General features: G+C 43.7%; 2 protein-coding genes across 2 annotated transcripts in view; one reads left to right on the top strand and one right to left on the bottom strand.

The window, feature by feature from the left end:
- Positions 1 to 1,652, top strand: part of DPYS (dihydropyrimidinase) — a 66,854-nt gene extending 65,202 nt beyond the window's left edge. Inside the window, exons 9-10 of the mRNA XM_056522562.1 lie at positions 199 to 282; positions 515 to 1,652. Coding sequence (XP_056378537.1) covers positions 199 to 261 — 63 coding nt within the window. The 3' untranslated portion in view covers positions 262 to 282; positions 515 to 1,652. The remainder of the gene's footprint in view (positions 1 to 198; positions 283 to 514) is intronic.
- Positions 1,653 to 7,698: 6,046 nt separating this feature from the next.
- DCSTAMP (dendrocyte expressed seven transmembrane protein) overlaps positions 7,699 to 14,559 on the bottom strand; it is a 52,427-nt gene continuing 45,566 nt past the window's right edge. Inside the window, exon 3 of the mRNA XM_056523023.1 lies at positions 7,699 to 7,955. Coding sequence (XP_056378998.1) covers positions 7,902 to 7,955 — 54 coding nt within the window. The 3' untranslated portion in view covers positions 7,699 to 7,901. The remainder of the gene's footprint in view (positions 7,956 to 14,559) is intronic.

The raw sequence follows: 14,559 nt of genomic DNA, 5'->3' as shown, positions 1-14,559 counted from the left end.
TGTCCTATTCCTTTTGAATACACTTCTGGCTTTGGCTCAAAACTGCAGAGGTAGAAATCCAAAAACTGCCAGAAAAAAACAAGTGGAAACTTAGCCTAAGGGTACGTTCCCATGGCCAAATCACAAGCAGGTTACCTGTGACTTTCCTGCTACGGGTTTGAGCCACAACGAATGTTCCGTGTTCTTTCTTTTTTCCAGGTATGTCAACCAGTCCCGGTGCAGAGAGAACCCTACAGAGGCGAAGTTATCCAGTTAAAATAAATGGCGCATCATTTTCAGCAGGTAATCTTTGTGGATTATATTCCTGTGACAGTAATTAGTAAGGCTACATATTTTTACCCAATTAACACCTTCTAAGCAGGGATCAGCCGTCTTGGGAAGACAGGATGATGCAAGATATTCTTGTGATATTCCCTGTAACCTGTAATGTGCCCTTACTTTTTCCTTGTGTTCATCATATTAATTTTTTGTGGCCTATTTTAAGGTTTGGTATTGTCTTTTATTTTGTCTTAAGGACGATGAATCCATGATGGCTGTGAAAGCTGGAAAACCAAGCAAAACCAACTCAAAACCAGAGAACACGCGATCATTCCATGACTCTCCATTTCTTGTGCTTCTCTGCTCCGCGCTTGTCTGTTCGGTATGTCACATTGGTGCTCCGGAGTGGCTACTATATGTGAAGATTTTAGAAAAGGCAGAACTCAAGTGTCTGTCATATAAAAAGAATATTGGCTTTTTTTAAAGGGTACCTTTCATCAAAAAAACTTTTTATATATTATAGATTAATATATGCAGAACATCTTTCCAATTGCATGCTATAAAAAAAATATGCTTCTTTATATTACATTTTCTACCATGACCACTCGAGGTCTCCCTACCAGTCCTGGCCGCAAGCCCTTTTTATAGATTTCAGACTCATGCTGGAATCCTAAATCTCAGACTGCAGCCGGGACACAGACAAGCTCAGCACTGCTCCCTACCTGTCAATCATACAGGCAGGAGCCAGCACTAGGCTCATAGCACAGCAGGGCATACTCCTGACTCTGCCTTACTGCATGCCCTCATTCATTTTACTATCTGAGCTCCGATCTTTCTTCTCTCTGCACATGCAGTTGGAAACAGAGAGTAGGAGATTCAGATCTGCCAGCTGAGCTTGTCTGTGTCCCGGCTCCAGTCTGAGATTTAGGACTCCAGCATGAGTGTGAAATCTATAAAAAGGGATTGTGGCCAGGACTGGTAGGGAGACCTCTAGTGGTAATTTTTTCAAAGTGGAAAATTAAATAGAAAAAAGCATATTTTTTAATAACAAGCAATTGGAAACAATTCAAACAGACTGGCTAACTCCAACGCGTTTCAGGCCTTTGTGGGCCTTAGTCACGGTGTTAGCTGAGAAGTATAATAAATATCCATCATGCTGGAGTTCTTCCTTTTCTACTATCTTAACGTGTTGCCCTCTTTTTCCTGTGATCGAGCTGGAGGTACACATGCTTCTATATTGTTGATGGCTGTAACCATTGTCAGCCATTTTGGAACCTATATGTGATTCTCTGTTTACGGAGCATGCATTATATCACATCTTTTTGTCGAGAAGTTTTTATTTGCTATAACATCCATATATGTGTCACCTACCAAATATATATTGATATATATCAACCATATAATTTGTGAGATTTCCTTTAATGTCGAATCATAATGGAGCCGGGTAGCAGAGCTAAATTTATCTTGTGCAACACTTGTCTTATGGTATCTAATCTAATAGTTATCATTGTACACAATGGAAGCTGGTAAATGAGAAATTCAGCTCTGCTACAGCTATACTAAACAATATATACAATGGGCCTAAAGGCCTCTTTTTCCACATAAGCAAACACCAATATACATAAATGGTATGTAGTAGGTTGGGGTCTTGTGTCAGAGCTCAGGAGCTTCAAGTTACATGGAAAGAAAAGGAGGAAAGTTAATCTTAAAGTGGTTGTCCGGAAAAATATTCTTAAAGGGTACCTCTCATCAAAAAAAACTTTTGATATATTATAGATTAATGTATGCAGAACAACTTTACAATTGCATGTTATTAAAAAATATGCTTCTTTCTATTTAATTTTCCACTTTGAAGAAATGACCACTAGGGGTCTCCCTACCAGTCCTAGCAGCAAGCATTTCAGACTCATGCTGGAGTCCTAAACACTACGAGCTGCCAGTCTGCTTTGTTCACAAAGGAGAACACTCAGAGCTGCCAGCCTGCTTTGTTCACAGCCTGTTTGGCTGTGAACAAAGCAGGCTGGCAGCTCTGAGTGTTTAGGACTCCAGCATGAGTCAGAAATGCTTGCTGACAGGACTGATCGGGAAAAATACAATAGAAAGAAGCATATTTTTCATTAACATGCTATTGGAAAGTTATTCAACATTCATTAATCTAAAATATATCAAAAGTTTATTTGATGAGAGGTACCCTTTAAATACAGAAGTGTTCAGATGGTGCCAACAGGGTGCCATTACAACAGAGCCAGTCCCACAGCTCAGAGCTTCCTGTTCACCATCCTAAAGCATGGGTAGTGCCCACTCAGCCCATCAGTGGCTGCAGCAGTGACCTACCTCATCCAGTGATTTGGGTAGAAGTAGTAAAATAGAGACCGGAGGACAGCGGCGCGTGCATTACCTTTGGATGGCTCGGACCCTTTAATATGGATCTTTAGAATAGGTACAAGGTCAACTGGTCAAGATGGACAATACCTTGTTCTAGAGATTATAGTGCACATCACCCCTAATTCTGGGGTATCCAAATGTCGTGGATGAAGCTGCTATGCCCAAAGGTCCTCATCCAGTGATTGGCTAATAACCTCTACATCTGTATTAGTAAGGGCCTTTTTTTCATGGACCGACAGGCTGTATGCGACGATTGCTGATCTCTGTGATCTAAGCCCTTTTGCGGAGCATTCACAAGGCTGCAGCAAAGCCCCGCAAGTGATCACTGGATTTTATGTGTGACCCATTAAATTCATCACTGTCGGCCACACATCACCGGTTTACACAAGTCAATGCGCGACCGATTCATTTAAATAACTGCACAAAGGTTCAATTAAAGGGGTTATCCAGGAATAGAAAAACAGAGCTAGTTTCTTTAAAAAAAAAACGGCTCCCCATCTGTCTGGTTGGGTGTGGTACTGCAGCTGCACAGGATGAGTATCAGGAACAATCTTTCTTAGGAAAGACAATTTGCCCAATAATTGGTCCATGTAAAATAGCCTTTTCTTTGTACTGTACCACTACAGATGAGTCTTCTGGTTACAGTACACCTAGACTGGAGACATGAGCCTGTAACATTTATTCTCTGTTCAGCATTCTTATTTAGACCTCATTCACATGGCAGAATCATGGTTCATATTTTACATCAGTATTTATAAGCCAAAACCAGAAGCTAATCCAAAACACAGATGGGGAACAAATCTTTGTATTATACTTTCTCTCTATAGGTTGCAGTTCTCTTATACTATTGCAGGTTACAATACTGATGTAAGATATTGACAAAAATGCGGTTGTGTGAGTAAGGCCTTAAAGGGGTACTCCGGTGCTTACACATCTTATCCCCTATCCAAAGGATAGGGGATAAGATGCCTGATGGCGGGAGTCCCGCAGCTGGGGACGCCCGGGATCATGCACGCGGCACCCAGTTTATAATCAGTCCCCGAAGCGTGTTCGCTCCGGGACTGATTACGGTCGACCGCAGGGCCGGCGGCGTGTGACGTCACGCCTCCACCCCCGTGTGACGTCACGCTCTGCCCCTCAATGCAAACCTACGGGAGGGGACGCAATCAAACCTGCGGTCGACCGCAATCAGTCCCGAAGCGAACATGCTCCGGGGACTGATTACAAACGGGGTGCCGCGTGCATGATCCCGGGGGTCCCCAGTGGCAGGACTCCCGCCATCAGGCATCTTATCCCCTATCCTTTGGATAGGGGATAAGATGTGCAAGCACCGGAGTACCCCTTTAAATAAAGAAGAAAACTCCGTACAGACTGAACAACTGTTAAAGGGATGTCTGGTTTAAGAAGGTGTTTTTAATAAAGGGGTTGTGCTTAATTAAAATAATCCTCTACCTAGCTGAACAGCGAGACCCCACCGACCATGAAAACAGAGTTTAAAGGAAAGCTGTCATATTGAAAATACAGTCAAATCTTCAGGCACCATGTTATAGAGCAGGAGGAGCTGAACAGATGGATATACAGATTTCTGGGAAAAGTTCCAGGATAACTTGTAATTTATTAATGTAAATCTCTGCCCCTTTTGGGCTAAGTAGTCAAGTGGGCGGTCCTACCCAGGGGTCCTACTCACACGTGCGCTGCCAATCCATTCCCTCGAGGTATCATTGACCTCAGTTGTCATGATTGGTAGGGGTCCAAGCAATTGGGATAATATTTGAATAACTTCATATTTTCATAATATTTGAATAACCTCAATATTGTTTTAGGGAGCTGTAATAATAGAGGGGTTTTCTTTGATCAGGACATTCCTCTATTAGTGGAGAGCACCTACAAAGAACAAATGTCACTCTAAAGGGCCCAATATGTCAAATATTATACAAAAGCCTTCAATAACTTTAATGAAACCCGTGTAATACTTAACTTCCCCTGTGGTGGCGCTGCTGGGGGAAAAAACTCTTTCTTCTGTATTCCCCCACAGATTATAGCTGATCATTCAGAGTTCCATTAAGAGGCTAGCCTGTGATCCTCTTATAATTGGGGAACCCAAAACAACAAAAGGGGTGTAGCAGACAACCCCTTTAGAAAGCTGTTATGGTCAGGGACGGACTGGCCTATAGGGATACCGGGAAAATTCCTGGTAGGCCTGCCGGCCTGTGCTTTGCTGCCCTATGCGGAAAACAGCATGGGCCAGCCGTTGCCTGCCTCATTCCAGCATAAAAGGTCCTGACATTGGTACCAGGACCTTGTATGCAGCGGCCAGGGGCGGTCTGACAGGCCGGCCCTCGGGCGTGGTCCAAGGGCCCAGCCGGGTAAAGGGCCCACAGCTGCTGCTACTGAGGATCCAGGACACTCATCCCGGATTCCCAGGCAGATAGGGCTTCCTCTCTGTGTGAGCCACATCTGTGGCCTACACAGAAGCGGAGACGTGACCTCTGCCCCCACGCAGTGCTGGTGCCGATGACGTCACTCATTGGTACCTGCACTGTGGAGGATGGAAGACGCGCTCTGGAGGAGATCGCTGCGTGTGGGGGGACTTCTGTGGGGGGACTCTGCTGCGTACATTTACTGTGGGGGAAACTCTGCAGCCTACACCTACTGGGTCGGAATATGAGGGGATTTGGGGTCGGCATATGAGGATGGGATATGAAGTCAGGATTTGGGGACAGCACATAAGGGCAAAAGCTTCCTCCTTTGTTCCTTTTCTCCCCCACAAGGATTAGGTAGGAAAAACCGAGCAGCGCTGGGTACTATACAAGTGGATACAAGTATCGGAAGGGAGGAAGCGCTATCTGTGTTTTGGAGTATACCATTTAGTCTATATTGTAGACTGCATCCTGGCCTCAAAAGCCAAGAAAATGAATAATTAATATTGTAGATTGTGAAACATAAATGTATTTTTGGAACCACTAAGATAAAAAACAAAAAACTATTTTTGTCACTTCATGAAGTTTAGAGAGAAGAGGAAGTGAGATGGATGTGTCAGTCTGAGTGTAGAAATGTGCTTCCCTTACTAAAAACAGATTCATATCCATTAAATTAGATAAACACAAATATTTTTGATGAAATATTCAGGATCTCCAGACATGTGTACCTGTAATGAGAGCAACAAATGGCAAAAAAAATCTCATCTCACAGAGGTTAAAGGTAGGTAAAAGTTTATTAATAAATACATATATATTACATCATGACAATAATTTCCAATTGATTATATGCCAAGCAATATAAATATTTTTTTTCTTTATCAGGAGGGTATCATATTCCTTTCACTTCAAACTCTTTATGGTAAAATAGTGACCGGCATCCTGTTGCCCTCACTGTTAAAGGGGTACTCCGGTGAAAACCTTTTTTCTTTTAAATCAACTGGTGGCAGAAAGTTAAACATATTTGTAAATTACTTCTATTAAAAAATCTTAATCCTTCCAGTACTAAGTAGCTGCTGAATGCTACAGAGGAAATTCCTTTCTTTTTGGAACACTGATGACATCATGAGCACAGTGCTCTCTGCTGACATTTCTGTCCATTTTAGCAACCATGCATAGCAGATGCATAGCAGATGCATAGCAGATGTATCCTAAGGGCAGTATGGTGGCTCAGTGGTTAGCCCTGCTGCCTTGCAGTGCTGGGGACTTGGGTTCAAATCCCACTAAGGACAACAATAAATAAAGTGTTATTATTATTATAATAATGTCAGCAGAGATAACTGTGCTCGTGATGTCATCAGAGAGCATTCCAAAAAGAAAATAATTTCCTCTGTAGTATTCAGCAGCTAATAAGTACAGGAAGGATTAAGATTTTTTAATAGAAGTAATTTACAAATATGTTTAACTTTCTGCCACCAGTTGATTTAAAAGAAAAAAGGTTTTCACCAGAGTACCCCTTTAAAAAACGAAAATCTTCATTATGCCTTAGGAGCCGCACTTTCTCCAACAGTAATTGTAGTTGAATGATGGTTATTCTGGTGATGACAAATATTTTTATATTTTGGCTCGGGATGCTTTGAAAATAAAAATATAAACAACAATACTCATCTTTTCCAATTCCTGGCCACTAATGTTCCAACAGCTCCTGGTCCCCGCTGCTTTCTGCTGATTCTTGTCCATTGTCCATGTACAGTGACCCCTCGACCTACGATGGCCCCGACATACGATCATTTCAACATGCGATGGCCTCTCAGAGGCCATCGCATGTTGAAGGCAGCATCAACATACAATGTTTTTTTTGTGTCGGGGCCATCGCATAAATGGCTATCCGGCAGTGCTGACTGCTTCAGCTGCCGCCGGATCGCCATTTACGGTGCCCCATGAGCTCCGGTGATGATCACTTACCTGTCCTCGGGGCTCCGGCGCGTCCTCTTCGGGATCCTCTGCATCGTCGGCACTCTCCATCAATGTCATCACGTCGCTGCGCACGCCGTCCCATCATCCAATAGGAGCGGCGTGCGTAGCGACGTGATGGCGGCGACGGAGAGCGAGGATGCCGGGGAAGCAGAGGCCTTGGCGGAGTGTCGGGGACACCTCGGGGACGCGGCGACAGCGATGGACGGCGACATCCCGGGCAGCAGTGACGGTCCGGAGCGGCGGAGACAGGTGAATACAACTTCCTCCAACAGTGGTCTACAACCTGCGGACCTCCAGATGTTGCAAAACTACAACACCCAGCATGCCCGGACAGCCAAAGGCTGTCCGGGCATGCTGGGTGTTGTAGTTTTGCAACATCTGGAGGTCCGCAGGTTGTAGACCACTGTCCTATACTTTACATTGTACGGATCCCTCAACATGCGATGGTTTCAACAAATGATGGTTCATTTGGAACGGATTACCATCGTATGTTGAGGGACCACTGTATTCCTTAATTGCCCATTGATTTAAAAGGTCATCACATAGTATTACAGTCATAAAACCCACTCTTTGTTAGTGATTATGAAGGTGGGTGCTGAACAGGGGACCCCTCCTTCCTTCATCTCCTTTATCGTGCACAGTAAGCACTATATATTGACCCTTTATTAAGTAAAAGAACAATAACAGTTGGATGGATTCCCATCTTATCCATTTCCAAATTTCCTTGTTTTGCCCAAATGTTAAATAAATCACATTTTACAAATTCCAGCACTGAATGAGTTAACCATGAAGAATCACAGAGGTTTTAATCTCATCAATGTCCAACAAGATGTAGATACGGCCTCGGGTGACCCGACATCCAATTTACCATTTCTTGATAAAATGTTTTCGAGTGATTATTGGGAACCAGAAATTCACCTGCAGAAAACATTACAAAACATCACTGACAATGTATGATCATAGGTCTACCTGAAACTATGGACAATATGTATCCAGGTATTACAGTGGGGCAAAAAAGTATTTAGTCAGCCTCCATTTGTGCAAGTTCTCCCACTTAAAAAAGATAGACCTGTCATTTTCATCATTTTCAACACCTCAACTAGAGATGAGCGAACTTATAGTAAATTCGATTCGTCACGAACTTCTCGGCTTGGCAGTTGATGACTTATCCTGCGTAAATTAGTTCAGCCTTCAGGTGCTCCGTTGGGCTGGAAAAGGTGGATACATTCCTAGGAAAGAGTCTCCTAGGACTGTATCCACCTTTTTTCTAGCCCATCGGAGCACCTGAAAGCTGAACTAATTTATGCAGGAAAAGGTGGAAAATAAGTATTTGGTCCCCTACAAACATTTCTGGCTCTCACAGACCTGTAACTCCTTCTTTAAGGGTACGTTCACACGAGCGGATCCCCAGCACGTATTACTCCGCGGATCCGCCGCTGAAGGACCACTATATGCTGCCTTTACAGGTGCTTGCTCAGAGCGGCAATACGCCGCTACAAGCAGACACACTGAAGGGATGTGTGAGTCGCTGCGCATATGCAGTGTACTCGCACACATCGAGGCCACTCCCCTTGTTCTATGAGCTAGGCCCAGAGCTGCCACGATGTGCGAGTATACTGTGCATGCACACGGCACCTTGCACATCGCAGTGTGTCTGCTCGTAGCAGCAGATTGCTGCTCCGAGCAGGCACCTGTAAAGGCAGCATACAGCGGTCCTTCAGTTGCGGATCCGCAGCGTAATGCGCGCTGGGGATCCACTTGTGTGAACGTACCCTTAGAGTCTCCTCTGTGCTCCACTCGTTACCTGGATTATTGGCTCCTGTTTGAACTTGTTATCAGTATAAAAGACACCTGTCCACAACCTCAAACAGTCACACTCCAAACTCCACTATGGCCAAGACCAAAGAGCTGTCAAAGGACACCAGAAACAAAATTGTAGACCTGCACTGGGCTGGGAAAGTAATTCCCGAGGGGAGGGAACCAGCACTCCAGATTCCAGTCAGGATATAGTAAAATATGCAAGCTTTATTTTCATCTTCTTAAAATCATTACAAAAAGGGGGAGAAAAAAGAATAAAATAGCATGGAAACACTGACGTGTTATTTCAGGAGGAACCTTTATCAAGGCATACATTGATGTTGATGTGTACCAATGAATATATATGAACCTATAGTGTGTGTCATGACAATTCTATGAAGTAATGAGTATGTAATCAGAAATATATAGGATATCAACTAATAGTGTAGCATAATATCTGATCTATTGTTTAGGCCTGCAGGAAATCGTGTACCCAGTTTAATAATCCATTAGGCTTCAAGCGCTAGGAGTTTCTTCCTCCATTATCCACCCCGTGGGGGGCGCGTTACTCTTTCTATGAGAACTACGCAGAGTGCAATAGTGCTGCACGCATGTGCATCTCTAAAATGTCTAGACGCGCCTAAAAGCGCACGAGTCTGAATGCCGTCTAAGACTAGTGCGCCTGCCACATGTTCATAGATGCGGGTCTTGAGCTTGCGTGTAGTCGATCCATCATACTGGACCCTACACTCACTGCAATGGATGGAATAGACTACATGATCTGATTCACAGGACTAAAAGGTAGAAAAGGGAAATTTACATTTGTTAATGAACGATTCTACTTCACGTTTTTTTTTATTTATGAAATTGCAGGAAGGACATCTGCTTCTGCCACAAAATACACTTCCTCTATAAGGTAACCATGTTCTTTTGTTCGGGCTGGGAAGAATGAATCTGCAATAGGTAAGCAGCTTGGTGTGAAGAAATCTGTATTATTAGAAAAGGGAAGACATACAAGGCCACTGATAATCTCCCTCGATCTGGGGCTCCGCAAGATCTCACCCCCTGGTGTCAAAATGATCACAAGAACGGTGACCAAAAATTTCAGAACCACATAGGGGGACCTAGTGAATGACCTGCCGAGAGCTGGGACCAAAGTAACAAAGGCTGCCATCAGTAACATACTACGCCGCCAGGTCACATACTACACCGCTCAAATCCTGCAGTGCCAGACGTGTCCCCCTACTTAAGCCAGCACATGTCCGGGCCCGTCTGAAGTTTGCTCTAGAGCATTTGGATGATCCAGAAGAGTATTGGGAGAATGTCATATGGTCAGATGAAACCAGAGTAGAACTTTTTGGTAAAAACTCAACTCGTCATGTTTGAAGAAGAAAGAATTTTGAGTTGCATCCAAAGAACACCATACCTACTGTGAAGCATGGGGGTGGAAACATCATGCTTTGGGGCAGTTTTTCAGCAAAGGGACCAGGACGACTCATCCGTGTAAAGGAAGGAATGAATGGGGCCATGTATCGTGAGATTTTGAGTGAAAACCTCCTTCCATCAGCAAGGGCATTGAAGATGAAATGTGGCTGGGTCTTTCAGCATGACAATGATCCCAAACACACCACCCGGGCAACGAAGGAGTGGCTTCGTAAGAAGCATTTCAAGGTCCTGGAGTGGCCTAGCCAGTCTCCAGATCTCAACCCCATAGAAAACCTTTGGAGGGAGTTGAAAGTCTGTGTTGCCCAGCGACAGCCCCAAAACATCACTGCTCTAGAGGAGATCTGCATGGAGGAATGGGCCAAAATACCAGCAACAGTGTGTGAAAACCTTGTGAAGACTTACAGAAAACGTTTGACCTCATTGCCAACAAAGGGTATATAACAAAGTATTGAGATGAACTTTTGTTATTGACCAAATACTTATTTCCCACCATAATTTGCAAATAAATTCTTTAAAATTCAGACAATGTGATTTTATGGATTTTTTTTTCTCATTATGTTTCTCATAGTTGAGGTATACCTATGATGAAAATTACAGGCCTCTCTCATCTTTTTAAGTGGGAGAACTTGCACAATTGGTGGCTGACTAAATACTTTTTTGCCCCAATGTATGTTCAAGCTATGTCTATATGATAGCTACAGTAGCAAGGATAGCATATTAAAATATGTACTCATTTCTTTTTATAACAACCTTGATTCCATACATTTACTGTAATAGTATAGGCAGAAGTTGGCTGCTCAGCTGGGACTGCCCAAAAGGAACTAGATTGAACAACCAGTTTTCATTAAATGACGGGTCCCTGACTATAGGCTTCCCCCCAACCAACAACTATAGACCAAGGCAATGTTTCCCAACCAGGGTGCCTCCAGCTGTTGCAAAACTACAGCTCCCAGCATGCCCGGACAGCCTTTGGCTGTCCGGGCATGCTGGGAGTTGTAGTTTTGCAACAGCTGGAGGCACACTGGTTGAGAAACACTGGACTAAGGAAACTACCAGGTACAGGTTGATGTTCTAGTATGGCGCCACTGACACCATCTCTAGTTTACACAACTCTCAGCTTTATCTAATTGAGAAGGTTTGGATCAGGAGACGCCTCCATCACTACTGACCATTTATTTCACTAGTGCTTTACATAGGACAAGATCTAATAGAGGCCATTTACATTTATAGAGGTCATAATTTGGTTTCGTCAACTACTGGCAAGGGACTTTGTCACCTCTGAATGTGTTGATGTGATTGACTGTTTCTGCTTTCTCTGCCAATAAGTGGTAGTTTTGGCACCGGGAAAATCGGCCTAGGCCATGGCGGCACTGGTCAATGAGATCTCTGCCAAGATTTAGTGTTTCGGCACAAAGCTCTGTGCCCAAAGGGAGGTGATCTGATTTGTGCCTATAGTGGAGGACCTGGCAGGATCTTCTTATTCCGAGTTGTTGGTTCAAGATCAACTTGCTGTGAGATAGGCTGCTGCTGTTGGGAGGCCACAATGCACATTATGGGTTTCGTCTGACTTTAATGTAATGTGTATGTGTATGGGGTACTCCGGTGGGGGGAATTTTTTTTTAAAATAAACTGGTGCCAGAAAGTTAAACAGATTTTTAAATTACTTATTATTAAAAATCTTAATCCTACTTATCAGCTGCTGTATGCTCCACAGGAAGTTCTTTTCTTTTTGAATTTCTTTTCAGTCTGACCACAGTGCTCTCTGCTGACACCTCTGTCCATTTTAGGAACTATGCAGAGCTGGATAGGTTTGCTATGGGGATTTCCTCCTGCTCTGGATAGTTCCTGTACAGAGGTGTCAGCAGAGAGCACTGTGGTCAGACAGAAAAGAAATTCATAAAGAATAGAACTTCCTGTGGAGCATACAGCAGCTGATAAGTACTGGAAGGATTAAGATTTTTAAATAGAAGTCATTTACAAATCTGTTTAACTTTCTGCCACCAGTTGACTTTTAAAAAAATGTTTCCCCTTTAAATCTATAGGATACAATATCTCTCACAAGTTAGTACACACCTCACCTTTTTATAAATATTTAAGTGTACAAACTGTAAAACAGTGTTTAATGTTGTATCCCCTTAAAATAACTCAACCCACAGCCATAAATGTCTAAACCTTGGCAACAAAAGTTAAAAAGTAGGCCCAAAGTGTCAATATTTTGTGAAGCGACCATTATTTCCCAGGCGGCCATCACGCCCCCTCCCATAGATAAGTGTGATGTGTCGGTATGGGATATGCATTCCACAGTGCTATCAGCTTGAGTCCCTGCACATCCCCAGGGCTCACCTGCAGTGTACTACCATAATGTAATTAGTTGTATTGAATGTAACGGACCTTTGATATGACAGCAGAGGAAGGCTTTGCCGAAACGCGTCCTGTTTACCCGCATACAATAAATACGAATTGGCTTGCAACTTGGTGAGTGCCGGGACTTTTTGTTCTATATACATGGTTGTTAGTGACATGATAATGGTTGTCACATATTTTGTTACCCAGAGAGCACCAGGTGACCGGATGACCCGCAGCTAGCCTATGGGCTCCTTGCTCAGCCCGCTTCATAATGAAGGGAGGAGCTGCAATCTCTTTTTTTGATCATTCATTGCTCTTAGATCCGGAGGTCAAGTCCAGTCCAGACGTCTCAGAGCCAGTGTCCAGCACATCTGTAGGCCTCAAGCCTAAATTACAGCCACATGTCAGTAAGTCAAGTCATCTCTGTCTGCTGTCACGATCTTCAGTCAAGTCAAGTCTATTATAGTTAGTGTGGCTGTGCTAAAGTCTGTCAAAGTCAGTGCAAGTAGCAGTGCAAGATGTTACTGGTCATCTCTCTGGGATCCTGGCCTAGCTGTAAAGACTGTACCATCTGTCTACCTCAGTAAAGCTACCGCTTACCCTGACCTGGCCTTGGACTCTTATTTGCCCTGCCTAACTAGGACTAGCGGTGCTACTGTTCGGGTGGTTCTCGGTTAAAACCACGCCCTGGTGTCACGAACATTTAGGGGTTTACACCATCTGCCCCATCCACCTCACATCGCACCCACATGGCGCCCCACAAACTTAGGCGTCACGAACAGGATACGGGTGTGTGCCTTAGCCATAAAGCCACAAGTCCTGTAAGAAAAATCAAGATGCTGAAAAATTCAAACTAAAATTTTCCTGAAAATGCGACCTGGCCCACAGAGCTGTGGCCAGGTCCACAGGCATCAACAGATGTACCCAGGCCTTCTCCTGCTGTCGAGGAGGTTTGGCCTAACCAGCAGGTACCAACCAAAGTGCCTAAGCCTACTCCAACTGATGCGGAAGTTTGGCCGGACCAACCGGCACCAACAGTTCATCCCCTAGTGGCCCAAGCTGCTGCTGTTCAAGTGGTGGTCACTGTGAGTCCGACCATCACTGAATCCTGTTTGTCCTATGTCTCATGGTACACACATCTCAACCCCATGGAGGGGGCCTAGTCTCGGGGTCCTAGGTTTATGGCGCAGCCTAGAAAGCAGTTTAACCGACGAGGTTGGAGTGGAAGAGTACCTATGTGAAAAATGTTCTATTTGTGTACTCATGTACAGTAACTTCACCAGACTTGGTCGTGTGACTAACTGACTTCTGTGTGCAAGTACAATTTTAGTTGTTACAGGTTTCTACAGCAACGTTTAAGCACAGTGCCTGATGAACCAGTCAAGAAAGTTTTGCCGTAACCAATCTCGTAAGTGGTGTGCCCGGCTACGGCCGTGATTCTCAGGAACCTGAACTCTATAGTGTATCTGGAGTACTGAGCGATACATGGACATTTGTGTAAATATGCCATAGTAATATATTGTGCTCAACATTATGCACAAGGGAAATATTTTCAGTCCTGCACTATAATAGTTATAGCATAATAAAAATATATATAATTTGTTGTACACCAAATAGTCATAGTGTACCATGTTTCTAATGTCTGGAAGTTTCTTGTGGGGTTGTCCTGAACTAATCAGGAGAAGCAACATTTAACCCCATCATGTACAGTCAACAGTAAAGTTTTGTACTACACATAGTCATAAGTACATATACAGTACACAGTCATGTACACATGTTTCATGCACAGTAGGACTGTAACTCTCACAACCACACAGTCCATAAAAATGTCTAAAATGTCAAGTGTGATATTTCTTGTGTTCTAGTGCTCAGGATACTTTGCTGGCCAGAAGGTATTCCTGTTACCCACAAAAGCACATAACAAAAGTCAAAG

The sequence above is a fragment of the Hyla sarda genome, chromosome 5 (genome assembly GCF_029499605.1).
Source record: "Hyla sarda isolate aHylSar1 chromosome 5, aHylSar1.hap1, whole genome shotgun sequence".
Lineage (NCBI taxonomy): Eukaryota > Metazoa > Chordata > Amphibia > Anura > Hylidae > Hyla > Hyla sarda.
This window is presented reverse-complemented; position numbering and strand designations above follow the sequence as displayed.